Source organism: Hippocampus bargibanti, linkage group LG08 (genome assembly GCF_051943395.1).
Source record: "Hippocampus bargibanti isolate YZ-2025 linkage group LG08, ASM5194339v1, whole genome shotgun sequence".
NCBI lineage: Eukaryota > Metazoa > Chordata > Actinopteri > Syngnathiformes > Syngnathidae > Hippocampus > Hippocampus bargibanti.
The window spans coordinates 25,737,520-25,762,485 of NC_142741.1; the positions used below are offsets into that span (position 1 = coordinate 25,737,520).

General features: G+C 43.0%; 1 protein-coding gene across 1 annotated transcript in view; it reads right to left on the minus strand.

The window, feature by feature from the left end:
- mycbp2 (MYC binding protein 2) overlaps positions 1-24,966 on the minus strand; it is a 74,050-nt gene that overhangs the window by 10,590 nt on the left and 38,494 nt on the right. Inside the window, exons 47-71 of the mRNA XM_089001927.1 lie at positions 24,344-24,459; positions 23,736-23,833; positions 23,159-23,275; positions 21,533-21,673; positions 19,924-19,992; positions 18,354-18,578; positions 17,027-17,159; positions 16,270-16,395; positions 14,753-14,971; positions 13,982-14,089; positions 11,037-12,677; positions 10,791-10,960; positions 9,554-9,801; positions 9,317-9,484; positions 8,159-8,316; positions 7,885-8,084; positions 6,224-6,373; positions 5,987-6,147; positions 4,998-5,154; positions 3,667-3,891; positions 3,514-3,579; positions 2,440-2,679; positions 2,086-2,175; positions 1,014-1,094; positions 671-937 (exon numbers count right to left, since the gene is read on the minus strand). Of these exons, the coding sequence (XP_088858053.1) occupies positions 671-937; positions 1,014-1,094; positions 2,086-2,175; positions 2,440-2,679; positions 3,514-3,579; positions 3,667-3,891; positions 4,998-5,154; positions 5,987-6,147; positions 6,224-6,373; positions 7,885-8,084; positions 8,159-8,316; positions 9,317-9,484; positions 9,554-9,801; positions 10,791-10,960; positions 11,037-12,677; positions 13,982-14,089; positions 14,753-14,971; positions 16,270-16,395; positions 17,027-17,159; positions 18,354-18,578; positions 19,924-19,992; positions 21,533-21,673; positions 23,159-23,275; positions 23,736-23,833; positions 24,344-24,459 (5,374 nt within the window). The remainder of the gene's footprint in view (positions 1-670; positions 938-1,013; positions 1,095-2,085; positions 2,176-2,439; positions 2,680-3,513; positions 3,580-3,666; positions 3,892-4,997; positions 5,155-5,986; positions 6,148-6,223; positions 6,374-7,884; positions 8,085-8,158; positions 8,317-9,316; positions 9,485-9,553; positions 9,802-10,790; positions 10,961-11,036; positions 12,678-13,981; positions 14,090-14,752; positions 14,972-16,269; positions 16,396-17,026; positions 17,160-18,353; positions 18,579-19,923; positions 19,993-21,532; positions 21,674-23,158; positions 23,276-23,735; positions 23,834-24,343; positions 24,460-24,966) is intronic.

Genomic DNA, 24,966 nt, shown 5'->3' on the forward strand with positions numbered 1-24,966 from the left:
GGTTGATAGCTTTTAACATCAAGTTGGCTTGTGCGGGTTATTTGTGGAGCCTGACTGATGGGAATTTTAACCTTGCAGTCTACACTCTGCCTTTGAATTATCAAAGTTGAAACGGGTCCAAAATTCACAGTTTTCAATCCATTTTGTCACTTTCTCTTTGTCGTCCGCCTGTCTCTTTAATGTTTAAACCACCTCCCCTCACTGCTGCGTTCTTGACCAATCACGTGGCTTTAACCGAAGACTGGGGGTGGGGAGTAGAGGACAAAAAAAAAACAGTCGGCTGCTATTTTCTTATTAGGAGAACGGGCTCGTTGTATCCCAAAAAATAGTTTGTATGCCAAGGTATTTTCATAAATGTAACGTTCATCAACCGAAAAGTTTATAAACCAAAGGGGTTCGTAAACCGAGGTATCATTAATTTGTCGTGCGCTCTATATGTAATATGTAGGAATTTAACATTTTAATGGCTTCCCCAGATTCATAGCAACCCCCAAGAGGAAAGCATAACTACAACGTGGCCCGCGGCAAAAAAATGACTTTGACACAGATGGAGGCCATCTTTACGGCAACATTACAAAAGAAAATGACACAAATGGCTCACAAGCTATGAGTCGGAATCCCACTCTTTTTTTCTTTTTTCTTCACACACTGATTGTCCAGCCCATCTCACCTGTCTCTGGACTCGCGGCGAGGCGGTGTGAAGCAATGAGAAGAGATCCTGCATGAGCGTCAACTGCTGCGCCAGATACTGGCGCCCCACGTTGGAGCCGCTCAGCGCCAGCACCATGGACAGCAGCTCAAAGCAGTACGCATCCGAAGAGGCGTCGTCGTCACTCGGCTGCGAGTTGGCATTCTCCTTACTGGAGATGGCGTGCTCCCATTCTTCTCTCACGCGCGTCGCTTCCATGCGGATGGCCTGGACGATGTGTGTGCACACCTGGAAAGAAAAACAAAAACTGAAATAAATACATCAGGTGGTTTGCGGTTGAATTTAATCTGGTCTTGATACTTACCTGTTTCTGCAGGTTGGTAAGTTTACTCCGACTGAAAATGATTCCCACCATGTGTTCTTTGAGGTCTGCGTCGGATGGGACCTATTCAAAAAGAACAGGAGATAAAGTGAAGCGACACACAAAAAAAAAAACACGTTGAAACATACATCGATGTAAAGGTTTCTTCAGCCGTCATCTGTACTTCTTTGAAGGTGTCGGACATTTTGCTTCTTATCCGAGAAGCTTCGTCAGAATTTTTTTTTTTGCTGGTAGTTTTGGCCCTATATATATCCCTACTATCCATGGCGGTGCCGGACTCTGCTATGATAGGTCCCTACTTTCAGGTTGGGGGGAGCAGAGGACTACTCCCTGCGGCTCCACTCAGTGTTCCTATTGTCCTGACTAACGACTGGCCTGATTGCCGTATTTGCGCTGGTATCACGTCATCAGCATTACTAATCCTAATCTGGATCATTCGTACAACAGCCTGTTTAGGCAACATAGGATAATAATAATAATAATAATAATAATAATAATAATAATAATAATAATAATAATAATAATAATAATAATACATTTCATTTATAATCACCTTTCAAAACTCTCACAGTCACTTTAAAGTCACAGGATAACTTTTGCAGTGGGTGAGCAGCAGCAGCAGCCACACGCGCAAGCATTCACTCAACCCGGAAGTAACTCAAATAGATAGAAAGCTAGCTATCTCAACCCGGAAGTAACTCAAATAGATAGATAGCTAGCTTACTATTTGCTTTCTAGCTGCTGAAAAGGATGCTTTGATCCGCTCCTCTTTCATCTAGAAGTGCTTCATGTCACAAAGAGGGTGCAGAAAGTGCTCAAGATTGAATATCTTGAGCACTTGAATATCTGTATCTTTGTGTTGTCATATTATTTGTTGTTGTTTTGACTTCAAGATGGCGCCTAGAGTGGTTGCTTTTACAGCAGCTCTGTATTTTGTTTTTCTACTTCTTCCTTTCCTTTCCTGACTTTGCTGCTGTGAAATGCAAATTTCTCGGGTGCAAAACTAATAAAGGCTCATCCAATCCAATCCAATGTTGACTTTTTCAGAACAAACCTTTTCCTCTCCTTCTGGGGACGAAAGAAGATTTTTCTCCTCCTGTTCCGGGGTTGGCTCTGCATCTCCACAAATTAGCTTCCCAAACACCTAAGTGTACACACAAAAAAAAGATGTTTCGATCAAACACTTGCATCATCAGACAGTATTGCAGTTGTGATATTCATATTTCTTGAAAAAACAAATATTTGCACATGAAATGCTGTCCTTGTAGGTCTAAAACTCCGGTCCGCGAGGGCCATAGTCCTACATGTTTTCCAACTTTCCCTGTTGCAACAGGGAAAGTTGGAAAACATGTAGGATTCCGGCCCTCGAGGACCGGAGTTTGAGACCCTTGATGTAGAGCACGTTTACCTGTGAGGTGATGAGCCGAAAGACACGCAGCGTTTCCCCCTCGCAATTCTTCTGCTGCGCCATGCTGGCCGAGATCTGACCAGCGATTTTGATGCTGTCGCCTTCCTTCCAACCGAGCACTTTGACTTGGCGCACTCGCAATGTATTCTCGGGCCCTTTTAGCTCCACTTTTATGACGTGGTGATCACCCCCGGGGAGCTCGCTGGTCACCCAGCCCATGTGACGTGAGTCCAGGTCAACCTAAGATGGAAAAAAGGGGGATGTTACGATGGGAACATTCCCTTAAAGGACAACCGGCAACTCCGACCGAACAAGTTGTGTCCATAATTTGTAAAATGGCTTCAAATGACTTCTACTGAGCGTATTTTAAGAAGATTCCACCGCTTATAGCAATATTTTACGTTTCAAGACTCGCGCTGAATATTGAGGAAGTCTTGTTTTTGAGTTGGTGACGAGTCTGTACGTGACATCACTGAAGGAACGCCCCTGACCGAAAAAAAGGACACATTGTAGCAGTCCTTCCATCACGTCAATGTATTTTGCTGTACTTGTTTGGTCTGAAAACGTTGTGTTGCACCAAAAAGAGCCAGAAGAGGGCGACCAAGCTCCATATATGGAATTTATCAGACTGTGTAAACGGGCTGATTAATTCCTCACAGGAGGTTGGTTGCCATTTTCTGCCTCTTTTTTGGTGATCCATTTCCCCCCAATGTTGCCTCAAAACGGCACGGAATAAATACTTTAATGGATTGCAAACATGTATGCTTTCCTCTTCAGAACTATTTGAATCATATTCATAACTGGATGTGTAACAAGAAAGCATATTCTGCGAATCTGTTTTGATTGTCCAGCAATGCAAGACGTCTTGGCGTGATGTCACGAACTGGGGGCGGGACTTTCTGGAAATGCCCAATTTTGGTGTTTTGCATTTGACTAAAAATATCATGCGTGGGTTTTTGGGTATTTTAGATGCTAGAAAACGTTTTTCTGATGTCCGTTAGGAAAGCAAAAAAAAAATGGTGTCGGTTGTCCTTTAACTGGCTATTGAGTAGACACATTTCCACACCGTCTAACCTGCTTAATCCTGCAAAGGTCTTCTATGGCCTTTCCACACAAGAAGGTCACTGAGGTCACTTTGTTCTAAGAATTCAACGGGGAGGAAGAAAGAGTAATGAAGCTAAAAAAGACACAAGCGATGTCCGTTGAGCGGACGATGTTGTCTCTTACCCCAAGGTCCCTGGAATTGTCCACGTGAACAGACACATTGGAGGCATTGATGCCTTTCACGCAGCTGATGGTGACGCTCTTGGTTTTGTTTTTGTCTTCGTCCCCGGATTCCCAGAATGTCTCGGTGGAGCCGTCCGTCAGGCTGCCAATCATGGCGGGACGACTGGACGTCTTGATGTCCACCACGCTGGTCAGGTCTTTCAGGCACGTCACCAAGCAGAGATCCTATCAGGCGACGATGGATTTGAGTCGGAGCATGCTTGGGGGAATTTTGTCAGTAGTACTCGAGTACACGCTAAGGCTCAGAATTTGATGACAGATTTTTTTTAGCTTTCTGTTTTTTTTAACACTAGCAGCAAATGAATTTCTCTGAATAAAAAACAAAATAAATACATTTATTATATTGATACATTTTGTTTCTGCTGATTCGGATTAAATTAGCAAGCTAGCTATCTCTTAGCTATCTATCTGGCTATCTACTAAATATCTATCCAGCTAGCTAGCAAGCTAATAGCTGGCTATCTATTGGCTATCTATCCAGATAGCTAGTTAGATGGCTATCTATTAGCTATCTATCTGGCTATAATAATAATAATAATAATAATAATAATAATAATAAATTTCTAAGCGCCTTTCAAAACTCTCAAGGACACTTGACTGTCACAGGATATTTTTTTTCTGCGAGTGAGCAGTGGCAGCAACACGCGCCAGCGTTCACTCAACCTGGAAGTAACTCAAATAGATAGAAAGCTAGCCATCTAGCTAATAGATACAGTAATAATAATAACACATTTCATTTCTAAGCGCCTTTCAAAACTCTCAAGGACACTTTACAGTCTCTGGATATTCTTTTCTGCGGGTGAGCAGCGGCAGCCACACGAAGCAGCGCATTCACTCAACCCGGAAGTAACTCAAATAGATTAGCTATCTATCCATCTGGCTAGCAAGCTAATGGCTGGCTATCTATTGGCTATCTAGCTGGCTGGCTGGCTATCTATTAGCGATCTTTCCAGCTAGTTAGCTATCTGTTAGATATCTATTAGCGAGATGGTTGTTTGGCTAGCTATTAGCTATCTAGCTGGCTATCTGTTAGCTATCTATCTATTAGCTAGCTAGTTGGCTATCTATTAACTATCGAATAGCTAGCTAGCTAGATTTCGATCTATTTGAGTTATTCCGGGCTGGCGCGTGTAACTGCTGCTGCTCACCCACAGAAAAACGGATCCAGTGACTGTAAAGTGCCCTTGAGAGTTTTGAAAGGCACTTACAAATGAAATGTAGTATTATTATTATGTATTATTATTATTATTATGAAGTACTGAATTCCTTGCCTGGCTAATGGCTTCGTAGCCTGACTGAACGCTGATGTTGAAGCTTTCCTCGCTGTCGCCGTCATCCGACTTGGAGAGGATATTGTTGATGTGGTGAAAGACGTTGCTCTGGTGAAGGAACTGGTGGTCGGACTGCTTGAATTTGAGACTCCAGCACCTACGAAGGTGAGAGACAACCTTTCAAAACTGTCAAAACCTTAAAGGACAACCGACAACTCCAGACAAGTTGTGTCCCATAATTTATAAAATGACTTCAAATGACTTCTACTGAGCGTATTTGACAAAGATTCCACCGCATATAGCTAGATTTTATGTTTTAAGACTGACGTGATGTCACGTCAGGAACGCCGCTGACCGAGAAAGCCACACACAATGCATTTTGGGTACTTTGTTTGGTCTGAAAACTTTGTGTTGATCCGTGTTGATGGAAAAAAATCATAAATAACGCAATGGTGAATAGTTGTGTGTTGCACCAAGACTACTATTTGATAGTAGTTGACACAAATTCCCAGCAGACAAGTCAGCCCATTTCCAATTGAGCTTGGGCGCCATCGTGTCCATTTTCTGGGACGCGACATTGGAGTCCTGACGGTTCGAATTGATACGGGAGGACTTCTTTAATGGATTGCAAACATTTATGCTATTTGAATCATATTCATAACTGGATGAGTAACAAGAAAGTATCTTCTCCGAATATGAAGCCATTGTTTTGATTCTAGAGCAAGGTAAGACGTCCTGGTGTGATGTCACGAACAAGGGGGCGGGACCTTCTGATACTGGCCATCTTCAAGGTCATTTTGAAGTAGTCTTGGGACACTTTAAATCATTTTTATTGGTGTTTTGCATTTGACTAAAAGTATCAGCCTGCATGTTTTGACTATTTTCGATGCTATCAAACGTTTTTCTGATGTCAGTTAGGAAACAAAAAAAAAAAAACTGGTGTCGGTTGTCCTTTAAAACTAGTCTGAAAAAATGGGAGGTATGATAACCTTAGCGCCATTTGCTGAAGCGAGCTTCCACTAGGAAGTGACATCATGAGGTCAGAGATGGTCTGGAGGAGGCGATGAAAAGTGTGGGGGAGAGGGTGGGCCGCCTCTCCGGCGATGACGATGTCGGACAGAGGGTGCTCGCAAACGCTGACGTCTCGTTCCTGTGAGGCGTGATGATGAAAGGGCGATCAGAAAATGGAGACGCCCTCAAATAAAAGTACCGTAACAGCTGGACACCTGTTCAAGGTTTTCTTTGTTGGCCTTGTTCTCGTCATCTTCCTCATCGTCTGGTTCAAAGGGTGATGGAGTGAGAGATGCTACAAAATGCCACAGGATGTCATGCAGAGAAGTGGTCTGGATCACATTGCACAGGAGCCAGTTGAATGCCTGGTGGGACACCGAGAAGACATTAGCATGAGTTTAGCATGGAAGAATTGAGTTGAAGTTACCTCAATTTACATTTCAGTCTTCTGACATTTATATATGCAGTGTTTGAAATAACGCCTGCCCGGAGGCCCCGGGGCGTACAACTTTTACGTCGGGCGTACAACTTTCAAAACGTCTCGGCCCGGGTGGCCGACAACTTCTTCAAGAAAAAAAAAATGTTTTTTTTTTTTTTCAAATCAAACATTTGTTTTATTCAATATAGCACAAAGCTACTAGCAAATTGCTACAAGCCACGTGGACTCCTCTTTCGAAGCGCCTTTCAAAACTCTCAAGTACACTTTACAGTCACGGTATAGTCCAAAGCACGAAACAGGCTTTGAACGTTCGTTTGGCAATTTGCATACTCAGCACGGCAGCCAATCAGAAGGCTGTTTAGCCTTAAAACTACACAAAAGATACAGAGTGTGTAAGGCGAAAAGTGTGTATCCCAAACATTTATTTCCCATAGGAAACCATTAAAATGACAATAATCCGTTCCCAGGTTTCCATAAAATTTTCTACTTTTCTAAGCCTTAAAACTACACAAAATATCCCTTATTTGATGTATAATAAATGTGCTATGGTATTATAATTAAAGAAATAAACGGTAATGTATAATAAAGTGGTTTTATTGACCTTTGTGATGGTTGTTGATGGCTTGATGGAATGGAGTGGCCGCTTTCATCAGCATTAAACACTTATGAGGAACGTAGCCTTCTTTCATCATCTTGAGGAATGACCCCTTGTAGGTGCTTTCTCTGCCATCATTTTACCTAGTTCCTCATCAATTGTGTTCTGTTTAGCAGGGTTGACCACTTTTTGCATTAAGTGTACAGATGGCTTGTGCGGGTTATTTGTAGAGCCTGATTCATGAGAATTTTAACCTTCCAGTCTACACTGTGCCTTTGAACTAACAAGTTGAAACAAGTGCAAATTTTTGTTTTCCATCCATTTTCTCACTCTCTCTCTGTCATCTGCCTGTCTCTTTAATGTTTCAACTCCCCCAAACCGCTCACTGCCGCATTCTTGACCAATCACGTGGCTTTAACCGAAGACTGGGGGCGGGGAATAGAGGACCAAAACAAGCCGGCTGCCATTTTCAAGTTAGGAGAACGGGCTCGTTCGCGAATTGTGGCAGCTCCGTGTGTATCCCGAAAAATAGTTTGTATGCCAAGGTAAAATTTTCATAAATTTAACATTCGTAAACCGTAAATTTTGTAAGCCAAGGTATCACTGTCTTGTATTTTTTTTCAAATAGCTGCTTGGGGATTTTTATTTTCTCAAGTGGAGATCAATGGGCATTTGTATTAGACTTTGACTAGATGCAGTGGCGTTTGAGTTAAATAGTTTGATCAGTTTGTGTATGTGCAAAGACGGAGACCAACTGCATATTATTTTACCGGAGGAATGATAGATAAGCAGGTGTCGTAATATTTTGAGATGAGGTTCAAAATGGCAATTAACGGCCGTACCTCCATGGCAAACACCCGGCATGCAGATTTCCTCAGCGCGTGCCTCATGGCGACCTCCAGGCCCTCCAGATCGTGATGCTGGATGACAAATGCTAACACGGGCCACTGGAAGTTCCTCTCGCCTTTGCTGAGGGAGCCGTGGGCCGAGATCAACCTGGACAGCTCGGGGGAAGGGTGGCGCAATAGGGACGAACCCACTTCTGGAAAGAAGATCACAACAAGGTAAGATGCTGGCATAGCATATGAAAATGTTGAATGTGTCAAGTGGAATTACCCGCGTCGCCGCTATGGACCCTGCGTCTGGGAACGGCTTTGACTCTGGCCGGACTGGGTGAGTGTTGCTTGTCGTACTCCGAGGCGACGACGGAGTAAGACCTCTGGAAAACGGTGCGTTTGGCTGTGTCGCTATCTGTGATCGGGCTGGTCTCCAGACTGCAAGGCGATACATGATAGAAGGGAGATACTTAGCCTACATTATTGATAAAAGTGATGAAAAGTCATTTTCGACAGCGTTTGTTGACATGAGGCTCGCGGAGGAACCGTGTCACAAGTGCAAAACAAAACCCATAGCTAGCTAGCTATGGTTGTAAGTTACCTAACTAGCTAGCTATGGCTGTATGTTAGCTAGCTAGATAGCCCAGGAGCTAGAGAACTAAAGAGCGAGGTAGCTCGAGATAGGATTGTATGCTAGCTAGCTATCTAGCTATGTTTGTACATTAGATAGCTATGGTTGTATACTAGCTGGCTAGATAGCTAGATAGCTTGGGAGATAGAGAACTAGAGAGCAGAGAGGTAGGGAGCTCGAGAGCCTGAGCGCTAGATAGATAGCTAGAGATCTAGGTATCTAGAGGATTAGCTAGCTATGGTTGAACATTAGCTAGCTAGCTATGGCAGTACGTTAGCAAGCTAGCTATGTCTGTACGTTAGTTAGCTAGATATGGTTGTACATTAGCTAGGTAGCTAACTATGTTTGTACCTTAGCTAGCTATGGTTGTAGGTTAGATAACAAGCGTTGTACGTTAGGTAGCTAACTAGCTATGGTTGTACATTAGCTAGATAGGGTTGTGCGTTAGCTAGCTAGGGTTGTACATTAGCTAGCTAGATAGCTCGGGCACTAAAGAGCTAGGTAGCTCGAGAGATGGTTGTACGTTAGCTAACTAACTAGCTATGGTTGTACGTCAGCTAGCTAGAGTTGTACGTTAGCTATATAGGTCTGTGTAAGCTCCCAGTCGTACAGGAGTGGTCCATCGATGAATTTTCAAAGAAGTACAGATGACGGCTGAAGAAACCTTTTCATCGTTAGCTATATAGATAGCTTGGGAGCGAGAGAACTAGAGAGCGAGCGAGCTATCTATCTATCTAGCTAGTTAGACAGATAGATAAAAATGACAAGTGAACTGTCCAGGGTTGTGTGTAAGATGTATTTATTTACCTGGGTGGCATTGACTTCATGTTGCTCTCCGGTTCCTCAAAAACATTCGGGCAGGCATCGGGCGTCACCGAAATGTAGGGCGCAGGAACCGACGTGGATCGCAAATATCTCATCTCATCTTGGAAGAGATGGTCATCTTGGTAGGCGCCAAAGTTTTCCGTGTGTTGCCTTCAAGATCATTGGGAAATTACCCTCCCGCGAAGACGTAAACAATATTTTTTTCTGATGGTTAGATACCTGGCGAGTGTTTGTAGGTAGAGGCAGCTCATTTTATTGGGAAGCTCGGCCGACACGCCTTCTTTGAGACTGGGAAGCAGCTGGGAATGAAGCGGCCGCGGCGGGTGGTGGCATAGCATGCTAGGCTCGGCGGCGCTGCTGAGTGACAGCAGGAACAAAGCGTTGGCCCGGATCACTTGGTGGGCTTCCATAGTAGGCAGGGCTCTTGGGGTCTTCACCTGCAGTGGCTTCTTTCTGGACTGCTTCACCTGACAACGAAGTCACTCAGGTCAAATAGCAAGCAGAAGTACCGTATTCTCCGCATTATAAGGCACCCAAAAGCCTTCATTTTATTCAAAAGATGACCCTGCGCCTTATCATCCTGTGCGCCTTATATGTGAAGTCATGTGAGCCACAACAGGTCGACTCCATTTCTCCAACGTAGAAGTTGTGCGTACCCCAACCCTTTACTGTAGCGCCATGTAATGCCTAATATTTGATCTAAAGTGATATGTTGGCTTACCAACTTAATTGGTTCCCAGACAGAGCGTGTAAGGGGAAAAGTGTGTATTTCAAAAATTAATTTCCCATAGGAAACCATTAAATTGAGAATAATCCGGTCCCAGGTCCCCATGAAACGTAATTTTCTACTTTTCTAAGCCTTAAAACTACACAAAATATACCTTATTTTATGTAAAATAAATGTGCTATGGTTTTATAATTAAAGAAATAAACTGTACTATATAATAAAGTCATTTTATTTACCTTTGTGATGGTCGTTGATGGTTTGATGGAATGGAGTCATTCATCAGCATTAAACACTTGATGAGGAACGTAACCATCTTCCTTCACCATCTTGAGGAATGATCCCTTGTAGGTGCTTTCTCTGTGATAATTTTATCTAGTTCCTCACCTTGCAGTCTCCACTCTGCCTTTGAACTATCAAAGTTGAAACTCTTTCACTATCGTCTGCCTGTCTCTTTAATGTTTAAACCACCTCCCCTCACTGCTGCGTTCTTGACCAATCACGTGGCTTTAACCGAAGACTGGGGGCGGGGAAAAGAGGATAAAACAGTGGGCTGCCATTTTGTTGTTAGAAGAACGGGCTCGTTCGCAAACGACACATCACTCATTGTGGCAGCTCCGTGTGTATCCCGAAAAAAGTTTGTATGCCAAGGTAAAATGTTCATAAATGTAACGTTTGTAAACCGAAAAGTCGGTAAGCCGAGGTTTCGTAAACCGAGGTATGACTGTATACCTTCTCCCTGGCTGCAGTCTGCTTCTCTCTCAAGTACTTCTCCCTGCAGCGATCACACACGAGATACCAGGTGCTGCCTCCAATGCCTCCATCGCCACAGTTGCCGGCCCAGCCGCCGCAGAAGTGACCGATGCTGTTGTAGCCTTGTCCTCCGGCATAGCGGCCACAACCTGAAGAAGGGATGATGAGGGATGAGTCAATCGCCCCCTTGCGCCAACGCCGTAATTCCAGGTTCTCTCTCCTCACCTGGGTGAGCCTGTCTCATGTGGTAGGTGACGGGGTAAGGATGAGATTCCCCACAAAGCTCACAGATGGTGTCCTTCTCCGGTCCGCCCATTGCCAGCTGCGCCATCTCTCCGAATAGATTCCCCCGCGGCCTCACCTCCGCCTTTTCCCGTTTTTTCTTCTCCTTCTTGCCTTTTTTACTGTCCTTTTCGTTCTCCTTCTTCTTGAGGATGGCACTGGAGCCAGGACTGGGGAAGATCATGTTCTGAGTGGCTGCCTTAATGGTGGCCAAGGATATATCCTCCCAGAACGCCACCAAGTGCTGCAGAGTCAAAGGTAGGATGGATTTTGTTCTCCTGGAAGGATGGGACGCCATCTCAAAGGAAACGGCGTCCCCTTTGCCGTCCTCGCACTTTTCCGGCAACGGCGGTTCCTTCAACATGGAAAGAACCTTGTTTTTGTTGATGCTGCCCATTTTGGAGATGTCCGGACCATGCGGAGCTATGTTAAACATGTTAAGCGCGGAAGAAATCTCAAGGGAGTGGCGGTTCTTCAGCTTGCTTTCCTTCTCCTCGGCACCCTGGCCTCCCACGGAGCTGCGTACGGGCGCCTGCTCTTTGCTTAAATCCGGGTTGAATTTGAGGAAGGACGAACAGGCCATGGCGTCGTGGACAATACCTTCATGCCACAGGAAGGCCGCAAAGACCGCCCGGGAGCATTCCGCCACAGATGGAGACATGGCCTGCTTGGCGGGCTCGCATATCTTCTGAATGCTCTCACCTTTGAAGAGAGGTCCCGATTTGTCTTTCTTTGGCCGGCTGTGGCGACTGGAGGTTTTGCGGCTGACTTTGGGTGAAGAGCGACTGTCCAACTCCTCCTTGACCGGTGCCTTGCCAATGCTAAAGTGCACCTTGCAAGGGGCCTCCTCGGAGTCCTGCGCCTCCACGTTTTCATCATTTGCGTCCTCGTTTGAAAGTAGAGTGCCCGAGGAACACACCTCCACCACCTCGCTGTGCAGGTTTTCTTGGGTCACGTGGGGGGAAGGAACACGGTTCTCTGTGTTCTCCACAACGTCTTGGTTTGGATCTTTGGGAGACAGTTTTGGTTTAGGGGAGGTCGATCTGCCTCTTAAAGGCTCGGTCAGAGAAATCTTCTTCTTTCTAAGAGCGTCTGGGTCCAAAGTGTAAGAATCGGACTTGGATCTCTCTCGGGGAGGTTCGAGCCGGGCTTTGGAAGACGGGCTAACTTTAGCGGGGACGTTCTTGTCGTGGTGTGTTGAGGAGGAATGCTGGGAGGAGGTGCTGGAAGGACTGGACCTGCCAGAAGAGGACATTCCTTTTTGTTTAGGCGAGGAGGAGCGGGAGCCCGCGTTGGGAGACTCTGACCGATGCCCTGAACTTCTGACGTCCGACTTGAGGGCCTGCAGAGTGTTGTGATTGGGCGAATGTGAACGGCTGTGAGAGTCGGAGCGTAGTTTGGCCGTATCGGAACGAAGTATGAGGGCTTCGCTAGCCGAACGGGAGCCCTCTTGACTTGTCTTGACTCGCCCGTGTTCCGATACGCGGCTCCCTCGACTTTCTTGTTTGAGAGAACGGTTCTCCTGGCGGTGTTTGGAGGCCGGGGACATGGACCGTGCACCGGGCATCAGGTTCCCTCGCTCACCTAAATAGCAAAAATTCAGTTGGATGAAAAGAGACAAATACACAGGAAGTGCTTTGCAGATTCAAAGGGGAGATATGGTGCTCACTCCCAGATGTGATTTTAATGCATGTCAATTTTTCTGCGGAGTTTTCAAGCTTCTAATTTTCTGCGGTTGATTTTGACAGCAATTAAAAACTGTTCACGTGTGCTGTGGAAAGAGAGCGCAATATTGCCATGACTCTGGGCTTTCACACACTAACACAGCATCGGGCAATTGGATAATTCAATGACAGAATACAATTGTCTTTATCTAGGTCTCTCTCTCAAGCTATCGCTTCTATCTCTCTCAATCAATCAATCAATCAATCAATCAATCAATCAATCAATCAATCAATCAATCTCACTCTCAATTTCTCAAGCAATCAATCAATCTCTCTGTCAATCAATAAATCTCTGTCAATCAATCAATCTCCCAATCATCAATCAATCTACCTACCTACCTAGCTCGCTATCTACCGTATCTAGCTCGCCAGCCAGCTACCGCATCTCGGTAGCCAGCTATCTACCGTATCTAGCTAGCTAGCTATCTACCATACCTAGCTAGCTACCGTACCTAGCTATCTACTGTATCTAGCTAGCTAGCTATCTACCATACCTAGATAGCTACCGTATCTAGCTAGCTAGCTATCTACCATACCTAGCTAGCTATCTAACTACCGTACCTAGCTATCGACCATATTTAGCTAGCTAGCTATCTACCATACCTAGCTAGCTATCCACCGTATCTAGCTAGCTATCTACCGTATCTAGCTAGCTAGCTAGCTATCTACCATACCTAGCTAGCTATCTACCGTATCTAGCTAGCTAGCTATCTACCATACCTAGCTAGCTATCTAACTACCGTACCTAGCTATCTACCATATTTAGCTAGCTAGCTATCTACTGTATTTAGCTAGCTAGCTATCTACTGTATCTATGTCTGTCTGCCTGTGTCTATCTATTTATAGACGATATGACTGAGAATGACGGCAAACATAAATCCCCTTTAATACATTCCTGTAAAACTTTTGTTTTAGATAAATGTCATCTCTGACATCTGACGAAAAAGATGCTTCAAACCAATATGAAAGGTCAAAACAAAGAATGAATGAGCGCATGAGTATGTATCGAGTGTAAACACTTAGTCGAGACCTCCTTTTTCAGGGTGGCGAGAACCGATTAGAAAATCTTCATGACGACCTTACAAAATAAAAGCATAGAAAACTACCTTTCTACCCAAGCTCCATCTGAGTTTGAGGGAGGGCGTGCATCTTTTGACTACCCACCCTTTTGCCTGAGAGCAAGAGATGAGAGAGCAGCGGCATGCCCGGCGCCCGCGGTCACGCCGCTTTTGCGTGCACGCTCGCGAGAAGCAAGGCTGCGTGGTGAATCATCTATAGCGGAAAACAATTGTGCAAGGTAAACAAACAAGGCATGGAATGCAAAGTGAGGGGAGAGAGACAAGAGAAAATGGCTTCAATAAAAGATGGTGACATTGAAAGAGGCAATGCATTCAAGTGTTCTCAGGTGAAGCTGATAAGTCAGAAGACGCATGATACACACACACACACACACACACAAAATGTCAGACAAGAGCTGCTAATTTGCATTAGGTCCAATTGCCCATTTCACACCGACAGCTCTAAAAATATCTGCTGAAAGGAGGTCATTGGAGACAATAAAAGTATTTTTGTGAGCGCTGACAATTCACGGCCGGTTGGGGCGGCGAATGAAAAGACTCAAAGAAAGGAAATGAAAGAGAAGGAAAACGGATGCAAACGTGGGGAAAAAAAAAACAGTCACAACAAAATCGAATAAGGTAAGTCAGCCTCTTAAAGGACAACCGACGTCACTTTTTTCTTTCCTAACTGACATCAGAAAAACGTTTGATCGCATCTAAAATACCCAAAACACGCAGGCTGATATTTTTAGTCATATATATATATATATATATATATATATATATATATATATATATATATATATATATATATATATATATATATATATATACACTTTTTTTTTTCATCAGCTGACTAATGACTTGACACACTTACTCAGAAGCTGTGGTTGCGGCTGAGACAGTTGGGAGGGGGATTGTCCAAACACAAATGGACTGTGGACAAGTGAGGAGGAGGAGGAGGAGGAAGAAGAAGAGGAAGAGGAGGAGGACGAGGAGGAAGGAGGTTGTGCGCTTTCCTCAAATATTGAGGAAGGAGTTGCTGAGACGAAGGGCCCAGACTGAATGGAATTCAGTATGGCGCTCAGCCGGTCACCTGCAAACATGGAGATAAAGGAGGTAAAGGAGAAACTACAGAGGAAGGGAAACCACAATTGGGCTTTGGCATCATTCGCTCTTCATTTTAAGTGTGACGTTTGGATGCAAAGGTGTTGGCTAGCCAAACCAAAGACAAACACACAGACACAATGTTTGATGCAGAATAGGTGAGCAGAGCTAAGCTACATAAGAGTGAAAGATGCATAGAAAGATGAAAAAGTCTACGTGGAAAATTGGATAACTTGTGAAAGTGAAAAATGAAACTAGTGTGGGGGGGAAAAAAGAGGCTAATTCAAAAAGCAAATTGACGGTGATCTCTATTTAAAGTACCGTCGGTGCAAAAAGCGGACAATCACATTTAACAACTACCAAGGGAGTTAAAGGACAACCGACACCATTTTTTTCCTTCCTAACTGACATCAGAAAAACGTTTTTTAGCATCGAAAATACCCAAAACTCGCAGGCTGATATTTTTAGTCCAATGCAAAACACCAATAAAAATGACTTAAAGTGTGCTGAAACTGCAAAAAATTGAAACCGGAAGTGGCCAGTTTCAGAAGGTCCCGCCCCCTTGTTCGTGACGTCACTATTGCTCACACACTGCCTTGCTCCAGAATCAAAGCAATGGCTTCAGATTCGGAGAAGATGCTTTCTTGTTACTCATCCACGTATGAATATGATTCAAATAGTTCAGACGTAAGCTTCAGCTGTTGTTAAAGCAATATGTATCTATTGCATTATATATTGGACAGCCACCCTCATTTCAAGCTCATATAACTCCCGACCTATATAATTTAGGAATTAAATCATTTTTTCTGATAAAAGAAGAGAATCTAAGGTTTCTCACGCTGCATTGAATGTTTATGTTATTCTGTGGGTCCTACAATCGGAGTAAAAATGACAAAAACCCTGGCACTGGAGTGGACACATTTTTGCATATCGTCTGGCAGTGAATGAGTTAAATTAGAAACCATGCATGAATGGCTGAAAGGTGAATTTTTGTCGCATCACCTGGAGTGAATTTCGTTGAAGTTGTTCAAATGTCATAGCGATCACAACTGCGAAGTCACTTTTATATTAATTAATTAATACATCTGCGTTAGCATCATTGAAAACTGAGTAACAAACATCTTTGGAAAAGAAGAAGTACTATCGGTGCAGGTGTACCTCAACTCTGAGGTGGGAGATCGCCGTCAAAATATTCCCCATGGTAGAAGTCAAAATGTGTTCCATAATGTAGGTGATGGACCACAAAAGGGCAATTTGTGTGAGCAACTCTTCCATCCCATAACTGACCTTTGTTGTTGGAGATTCCATAGTCGAAGCCCTGCGCTCCATTGGATGATGCAGCCCTGTTGAAGGCCTGCACCGAGAAAGGGCTCGGCGGCGGCGTCTGGGCGCCGTGCTCAATCAGCGCTTGTTCTGTCCGAGCACATTTCATCAGATCAATCCAGGAAGTGATTGCAAATGGACAAAATCGCACTTCAACGGACACTTAGGACGGCGGGGAAAAAAAATCCGCTCTCGACGGCTTGCAAACTGCAAGATTGGATTGGATTGAATAATTGGATTTGCCTTTATTAGTCTCGCAGTGGAGAAATTGACATTTCACAGCAGCAAAAGTGATGAAACGAATGAAAGTAGAAAAACAATACAGGTAATAAATAGATAGCTAGCCAGCTAGTTAGTGAAATAGCTAATAGACAGCAAATAGATAGCTAGATAAGCTAACTAATAGCTAGTTAATAGATAGATATCGAGATAGATAGCTCATAGCTAGCCAGCTAGTTAGTTAAATAGCTAATAGACAGAAAATAGATAACTCGCTATATAGATAGCTAATAGCTAGCTAGCTAGAGTGCCAGCTAGTTAGTTAAATAGCTAATAGACAGCAGATAGATAGCGGAAAATCCTACTGGACCCTCCGCACCCTGCTCACCACCTTTTCTAGCTACCTATTTGTCATGTCTTTTTTATGATGATACGAGTGCAGCGTGTTCTACATACTTGACCAATAAAAATGATTCTGATGACGATGGAGGGTGTGGCTTACCCTCATCGTGGCGAAGGTACTGGTTTCCTCCGCGGTCTCTGGCTAGCGACCAGGCTTCTCCCTCGTCACTCTCGCAGAATTCCACAACGCTGTTTTTATCCAGCTGCACCCACGTACCCTCCGAGTTGACCACCTGGTACACAAATAACACTCTTCATCCAAACTCTCACCACATTTTTAGATATTGTCATCCAAACATAGACATGGATGAGAGCGGATGTGGTTTTGGGCACTTTCAATAAACAACATTGGAAGACAAACATTTTGTGGCTGTCAGAACAAAAGCAACGTGGCTCAAAGCAAAACTTACTGGTGGCGAGCTTGATTATTCAAAGTTACATTCACTCAACTCCCTGAAATACTCGATTATTCGAGAGAGGAAAAGAGATGGGAAGGACAGTATTAGTGAGTGCAGGTTGCACCTCAAGGGTCCGAACGGGCCATTCTTAGTGCAAGGTTAGTGAACAGCATGACACACCACAGCACCCAAAAAAAAAAACAAAAAAGTGACGTAAAAGTCAAAGTATCAAATGTTGACGTGCAAGAAATTTCTGACGTAGCACAATAAGCTAATCGGAAAAAAAGTGGAAATGAATCACAAATCACACCGGCGCAGTGGGGAAGAGAAAGGTCAGAGCGATTCTTCAGTACAGTGATACCTTAGCTTACAAACGCTTTAGCTAACAAACTTTTCGCTTTACGAACATTAAATTTGCGAGAATATGAACTTGGCATACGAACTAGTTTTTGGCAAACGAACCAAATCACACGGAGTGCCACGGTGGCTGGCGGACTAGCCATTTCCTTGAGTGCATAAATGGTTTGTTATAGAGTGGAGTACTTTTGCTGTTACAGGACCGAAAAAGACCCCACCGCAGGCTAATAATAATAATAATAAATTTCATTTCTAAGCACCTTTCAAAACTTTCAAGGTCACTACAGTCACAGGATACGTTTTTTTCTGTGGGTGAGCAGCGGCAGCCACACGCGCCAGCGTTCACTCAACCCAGAAGTAACTCAAATAGATAACAAGCTAGCTAGCGAATAGATAATAATAATAATAATTCATTTCATTTCTAAGTGCCTTTCAAAACTCTCAAGGTCACGTTACATACATGGTTTCATATGGGAAATTAATGTTTGGAAGATGAACTTTTCACCTTACACACACTTCCTGGGAACCAATTAAATTCATAAGCTGAGGTATCACTGTATTAGTTTCAGGAGATTTGTTTGTGTCGGAATTGGCTTAATGTGATCAATGCAGTTGATTAGGAAAGAACACTCAATCCATGATGAAGACGTTGCATTTGGGATGGGTGCATACCTCGCCTACGGCCTTGAGCATGTTGCCAAGTACTAACATTCCAATGGGGATGCCCTTAAGGTTCGGGCAGCTTCTGATGTTGTGACCAGAGGGTCCGCTCTTCACTACCTTATAAAGCCCCGCTCCGCCGCCCTGCCTTGGCCCTCCCTGCACCCCAACGGGAGCTTGGTGGGAAGGGCAGCTGCTCACCTCCTTCGTGATGTCCTCCATCTGACCCCTGACCTCCTGCAAGAGTTGAAAGCGGGAATTATGGATGAGTGGGAAAGCACAGCAAGCGTGATTTCAAATCATATCGAATTCAATCGCTTATCAAAGTATTATTATTATTATTATGCAATAATTTTATCCAATTGCGATTCCACAATAAATTCAGAGGAAGTAAATAATTCAATCTAAAACAATTGAACTTTGACTGCTGCATCTTCATTTTCATCGAGAGCGACAGGGTGGGCGGGGCATGCTTGGACACAATCATGATTTGCTGTCAAACATACTATATTCAACACCTATTCAAGCCTTTTCATTCCATGCTATTAAAAATACAGTGATAGCTTGGCTTACGAACTTAATTGCTTCCCAGACAGAGCGTGTAAGGCGAAAAGTGTGTATCCCAAAAAATAATTTCACATAGGAAACCATTAAAATGAGAAGAATCTGTTCCCTGGTCCCCATAAAACATCATTTTCTACTTTCTACTGCCTTGAAACTACACAAAATATACCTTCTTGTATGTATAATAAATGTGCTATGGTATTATAATTAAAGAAATCAACTGTACAGTATAATAAAGTCGTTTTATTTACCTTTGTGATGGTCGTTGATGGCTTGATGGAATGAAGTGGCCGCTTTCATCAACATGAAACACTTGATGAGGAACGTAGCCTTCTTCTTTCACCATCTTGACGAATGATCCCTTGTAGGTGCTTTTTCTGTGATCATTTTATCTAGTTCCTCATCAATTGTGTTCCGTTTAGCTGGGTCGATGGCTTTTTGCATCAAGTGTACAGATGGCTTGTGCGGGTTGTTTGTGGAGCCTGATTGATGGGATATTTTAACCTTGCAGTCTACACTGTCCCTTTGAACTATTAAAGTCGAAACTCTCTCACGGTCGTCTGCCTGTCTCTTTAATTTTTAAACCACCTCCCCTCACTGCTGCACTGGCTTTAACCGAATACTGGGGGCGGGGAATAGAGGACAAAAACAGTTGGCTGCCATTTTGTTGTTAGGAGAACGAGCTCATTCGCGAACGACACATCACTCATTTTGTGTCTCCCGAAAAATAGTTTGTATGCCAAGGTAAAATGTTCATAAATGTAATGTTCGTAAACCGAAAGATTCGTAAGCCAAGGGGTTCGTAAACCGAGGTATCACTGGAACACAAATCACTCCAGGACATTACGATCACCTTGGGCTGACAAAAAGATACAAAAGGAAAGCGACATCCATGCAACTTTAGAAACACATCAGTTTGACACAAGTACACAGATAGCGCGAGTCATAAATGAGATGCAATTGATGATGTGATTGGAGCAGGCAAGCTAATTCAAGCCTTCTTTTGAATATAACTCACCTGTGGTAGGAAATTAGTTAAGGGAGTCCAGGACAAAAAGTCGACTCCATGGTAAGCATTAAAGACACTCTGAGCAGCAAATCGTGAGACAGTCAAGACATGTGGCATAGGAAGGGGAGAAAAACAGCATGGGGGGGGGGGGGGGGGGGGGGCGCTCTTGCGGTTTCTCCGTAGAGACAGTACAATTTGAAAAAGAAAGAATGGAAAGCGCTTCCAAAAAATAATAATAAATACCCAACTTGGATGATAAGGTGTGTCATGTTGTTCAGAAAGAGAGAGAGACCTTGCACTGAAAGCATTGAGGAACTGTGGAGGTGCAACTATCCCACTCCGAAACTTCATGATCTCATTTGTTTTCATCTCCCATGCAACTCAAACAACCGAGGAGCAACACATTTAGACTGACCTATGTTGCTGGATATGGCACAAAGCAGCAAAAAAGCAAGACAAATAAATACAATAATAACCGTCATTGCGGCAGGCCATAACGCATTAGTGTTAATGGACTGCAAGGGAATGAAGAAGAAAGAGCCCACTCAGCTCATTTAGCACAAGATTAAAGTTGTGTTAGTCAATGCACTTAAAAGTGTGTTCTGGGAGTGCGTGAGCACTTACAAGAGAAGCTTCAATTCCAATGCATACCATATTTCCTCAATTGGTGGTCACCGCGGACCACGATAATAGACCAATTCATCATAAACAATAATTAGCAAAGATAAACTTGATGAATACCATATTTTCCGGTGTACAGGAGTGTCAAGCACACACACAATTAATGGTGTATTTTCAAACTTTTTCCATATATAAGCAGTGTCTGAAACTCATGATAAAAAGTTAGCGGACACCAGGGCAGACAACTCTGGAAAGTTGCCTGCCCGGCCATAAAGTTGCCTGTCCCATTTTTCACAATTTGAAACACAATAAGACGACTAATCGCAAAAAAAAAAAAAAAACATTGTTGCAAAGTATAAATGATTTGTTTTTAATTAAGAAAGTACCTAGCACAAATGCTCCCTTGCTTAATTGATGGTAAATATCCCTTGCTGAAGATTTTGATCCAGTTGTCGTTTGTCGTCATGGTGCACATTGCAATGTTTGCGTTGCGTTGTCTGCTAAAAGCCACGTGGACTCCTCTTTCTAAGCGCTTTTCAAAACTCTCAAGTACACTTTACAGTCACGGTCTAGTCCGAAGGACGTAACAGGTTTCTGATTGGCTTGTAGCGGTTTGCTTGTAGCTTTTGCTTTATTGAATAAAACCAACATTTGATTTGAAAAAAAAAAAAAAATATATATATATATATATATATATATACTTTTTTTCTTAAAGAAGTTGTCGGCCACCCGGGCCGAGACGTTTTGAAAGGCATCCAGGTGCGCCTTATACACCGGGAAATACGGTAAATGAACCCTGTGTGTGACTATATGAGGAAATATGGTACATTTTGGTCAATCTTGAACAACATTGAAGCATCTCTTAGCTAGATGCACACTTTTCCTTTGCTGTGCATGAGGTAGAAATTTAAAAAAAAAAACATTTTCGACCCATTCCAAAAATGACATCCCACAAAAAACAACAACAATGTCCTCTGACCGTCTCCTTCTTACTTACGTCGCCGGGGACCAGAAGGCTCCTGCCAAGATGCTGGTTAAAAGAGAGGCACCAGGCCTCGGTGTAGCCATTCATGCTGGACACGTACTTCTTGACGGTTTCATCATTGAGCTTCAGCCACACGCCATCGTCATTGTGCATCTAAGAGGAAGGCAACAGCAATATTGTCCTGTTACTATGGAAACAACATGGGCATGAAAAACACACCCAAACAATTCTGAGGCTGCAAGAATAGTTTAAAAATGGAGGGATCGTCATCAGAACGAAAATCATTTCAGAATTAGAATTATGTAATAATTATTCAGAATCATTTCATCTGTGAAATGTCATACTGTCAGATATGTTCCATCGGACACTGCGGACAAAGACTCGAACCCAGAAAGATTGTCTTTACTGCCGGCAGGAGACGTAGCTATTCATGACAGATGCCCGAATTCTGCAGCCCTTCGCCAAGCTATTTATTGAGAGTATATGTAAATGTAAGTGATACATTAGTCAAACATCGTCTTCTTGATTAATATACGACGCCCCTAGAACGTTCTGAGCGCAAACAGCTGTAAGCAATAAAACATTGTCTCTTTCATGAACTGATAAATTTGTAACCTGGCTAATGAGCTCTTCCTGTGAAGGAGTTTCAAGTCGTAAATTACTTCGGTGATAAAGGAGTTTCCCAAGTCCTAAATTCTGCCCAAGGCCGGATCTCCTCGATGAACATGACAGTTTAACAAGCTGTGTATGTTGACCTCAGATTGACCCCAGGGTTGTCTGTGCTTCAATTGTGTATTCGAGTCACACATGTTTGAAATAAGCATATAACAGCATGAAACGTTTAAATATGATAAATTCTTATTCTGTCTAATCTCCATCACATGCATATTAGCATATTTGACAATAAATCTGACTTTGCCTTTGAGAAGTCAAAGTCAGAGTCAAAGTCTTTGTTGCTAAAGCGCGATATAAATCAATATGTATGTATTGTATTTTGTACAGCCGCCCCATTTCAATCTCAGATAACTGCAGACCCATATAATTTGGGAATTAACTAATGAAAGAAGAAAGTCTGAGGCTTTATTGAATGTTTATGTAGTCTGAAAACTCAATACTCTCTGGGTCTTGGAATTTGTGACAAAAACCCTGGCACTGGAGTGGACAATTTTTTGCACATCGTCTGTCAGTGATTGAGTTAAGCAGTTGAAAAGTTCAAAAAAAGTCAAATTAAATTTGCAGGTAAAGGTTTCGGTGCATTTCCTGACATGTTGAGCAAAAGTTAATTACTTTTGTGACTAACGTATAATAATGTACATTGTACAATCATCAAAACATTTATTGTTTTGAACAATGTCATGTGCGCGCTGTGATTTACTTTTAAGCAACCTCAGACTGTTCTGTAAGCAGCAATATTTTAAGGAAAAGTAGAACTAGATTGGAAAAGAGATAATCACCACAACATTAAGAAGCAAAAGAGGATTCACCATTGGTGAAGAAGAAACAGGAGGAGTAACAACAAATACAGGATTTCGCTTGGACTTCCAAATTGGTTGACTTTTGATTTTGCAGTTATAAAATATTTGTGCCTATAATAAAAGCAAGAAAATTAATCATCATTTTTGTTAGGGCTCAATTTACCTCGTCAATGAAAGTGATGGTGCCATTGACATGCACTATGCCTATTTGTTCACTCTGCAGGGAGGGGTGACTGCGCACGCGCAGGCCTGCGCTATCCTTGGACGCAAATTTGCGGACCTGAGAGAAGCAGAGGGGAGACTGTGTGTAAGCCACAGCGGTTAAAAGAAGAAGACAACCCAGGAAAGGAGGACAGTGACTGAAGCAGAGCAAAAAAAGGGATAGTGAGCAAGGATTGCATGCACGCACTGGAGAAAGAAACATCAGCTGGATGAGGTCTGCGTCAGTCTGATTTTCTTTCATTGTCTGCTTCGGACAAAAAAAAAAAAAAAAAACCTTCGGAGAGGCAATTATCCAGAAAAACGGTTGTTTCCTTATTACGATAATTGCCAACAGGCCTTCCATCCACTTCAAAAAACAAAACAAGAAGTCTGTGCAGTTGAGATTCTGCCCTACGTTCGCAAGGTGATCCTCTACATCGCAGTAAGAATAATTAAATCATATATATATACTCCATGAATATAAATAAAATAAGATCACGTTTCTTCGCGAGTACGTCAATTTTCAAATAACATCTAACCTTGCTTGGCTGAGGTTCCGCCTTGGGTTTGACCATCTGCGTCCCAGGTGGTATCATGCCTTTGGGAGGGTCTTTCACTTCCACCTCCAAACCCGCATCTGACAAAGCCAGAAAGGTGATTTTAATGTAATTAAGCCAACACGGCTGTGGACGACAACAAAGTATCCCCAAATGCAGCATACAAGGACCCCTCCAAAGTATTCCTACATTTCTCTTTCATGTGTTACAGACACTCCCCAACTTACGAACGAGATACGTTCTGAACGGTTGTTCATAAGGTGAATTTGTTCGTAAGTTGCTTCAGTGCTATATTTTCTATGGAATGTATGTTTAAGGCTTGTATAAGTAACCTGTATTGGTTTGTACTGAAAAATAAACATTGAATAAGATATATGCTCTATAAATATATGTACACGTACAACTGGAGAGAATAGTACATATGTTACGACAAAAATGTTAGCATCTACCGTTGTTCATAACTCGAATGTTCATGTGCATATTTGACAATAAAGCTAACTTTGACTTTTTGGGGGACTTTTGATAAGTAGGGGAGCGTCTGTACCATTCTGAAAACAAGATGTCTTTTAAGTCCGGCATGAAGCACAAACCTATTTCAATTCCATCGATGGTGACGTGGATTGTATAGAGACCGATTGCTCCCGGTGTCCAGTTGGCACTGTAGGTTCCGTCAGTGTTGGCACGTATCAGCATGTTCTCACTGGGCCTGAAAGAAGAAAACGGCGATGACCAGCTAGCTAGCTGTCTCAACGTCCAGCTGGCTAGCTAGCTAGCTGTGTGTCGAGTTATTTCTGGGTTGAGGGAACGCCGGCGCTTGTGGCTGCCGCTGCTCACGCACAGAAAAAAACTTATCCTGTGACTGAAAAGTGACCTTGAGAGTTTTGAAAGGCACTTATAAATGAAATGTATTATTATTATTATTATTACCATAGTCCCAGATACAGGAAACAGGATAAGAGAGGTTATTTATGGCATGTAATTACAATACCATACAATACATATTCCCAAATTTTATTCAGGAAATGAAAAATGTGATGTGGAGCGGCATTCCCGAATGTGCTCGGGTTTTGGATTTTCATGCGGGGTTGCCGATAAAGCGCTGGTTAGACCTCTGGCAACATTCCCTTTTGTCCATGTTAGCGCTTTGTTACAGCTTCAACATTAGACTGAAAGACTGATATGAGAATGGTTGAGTAACAGTACATACTACAAC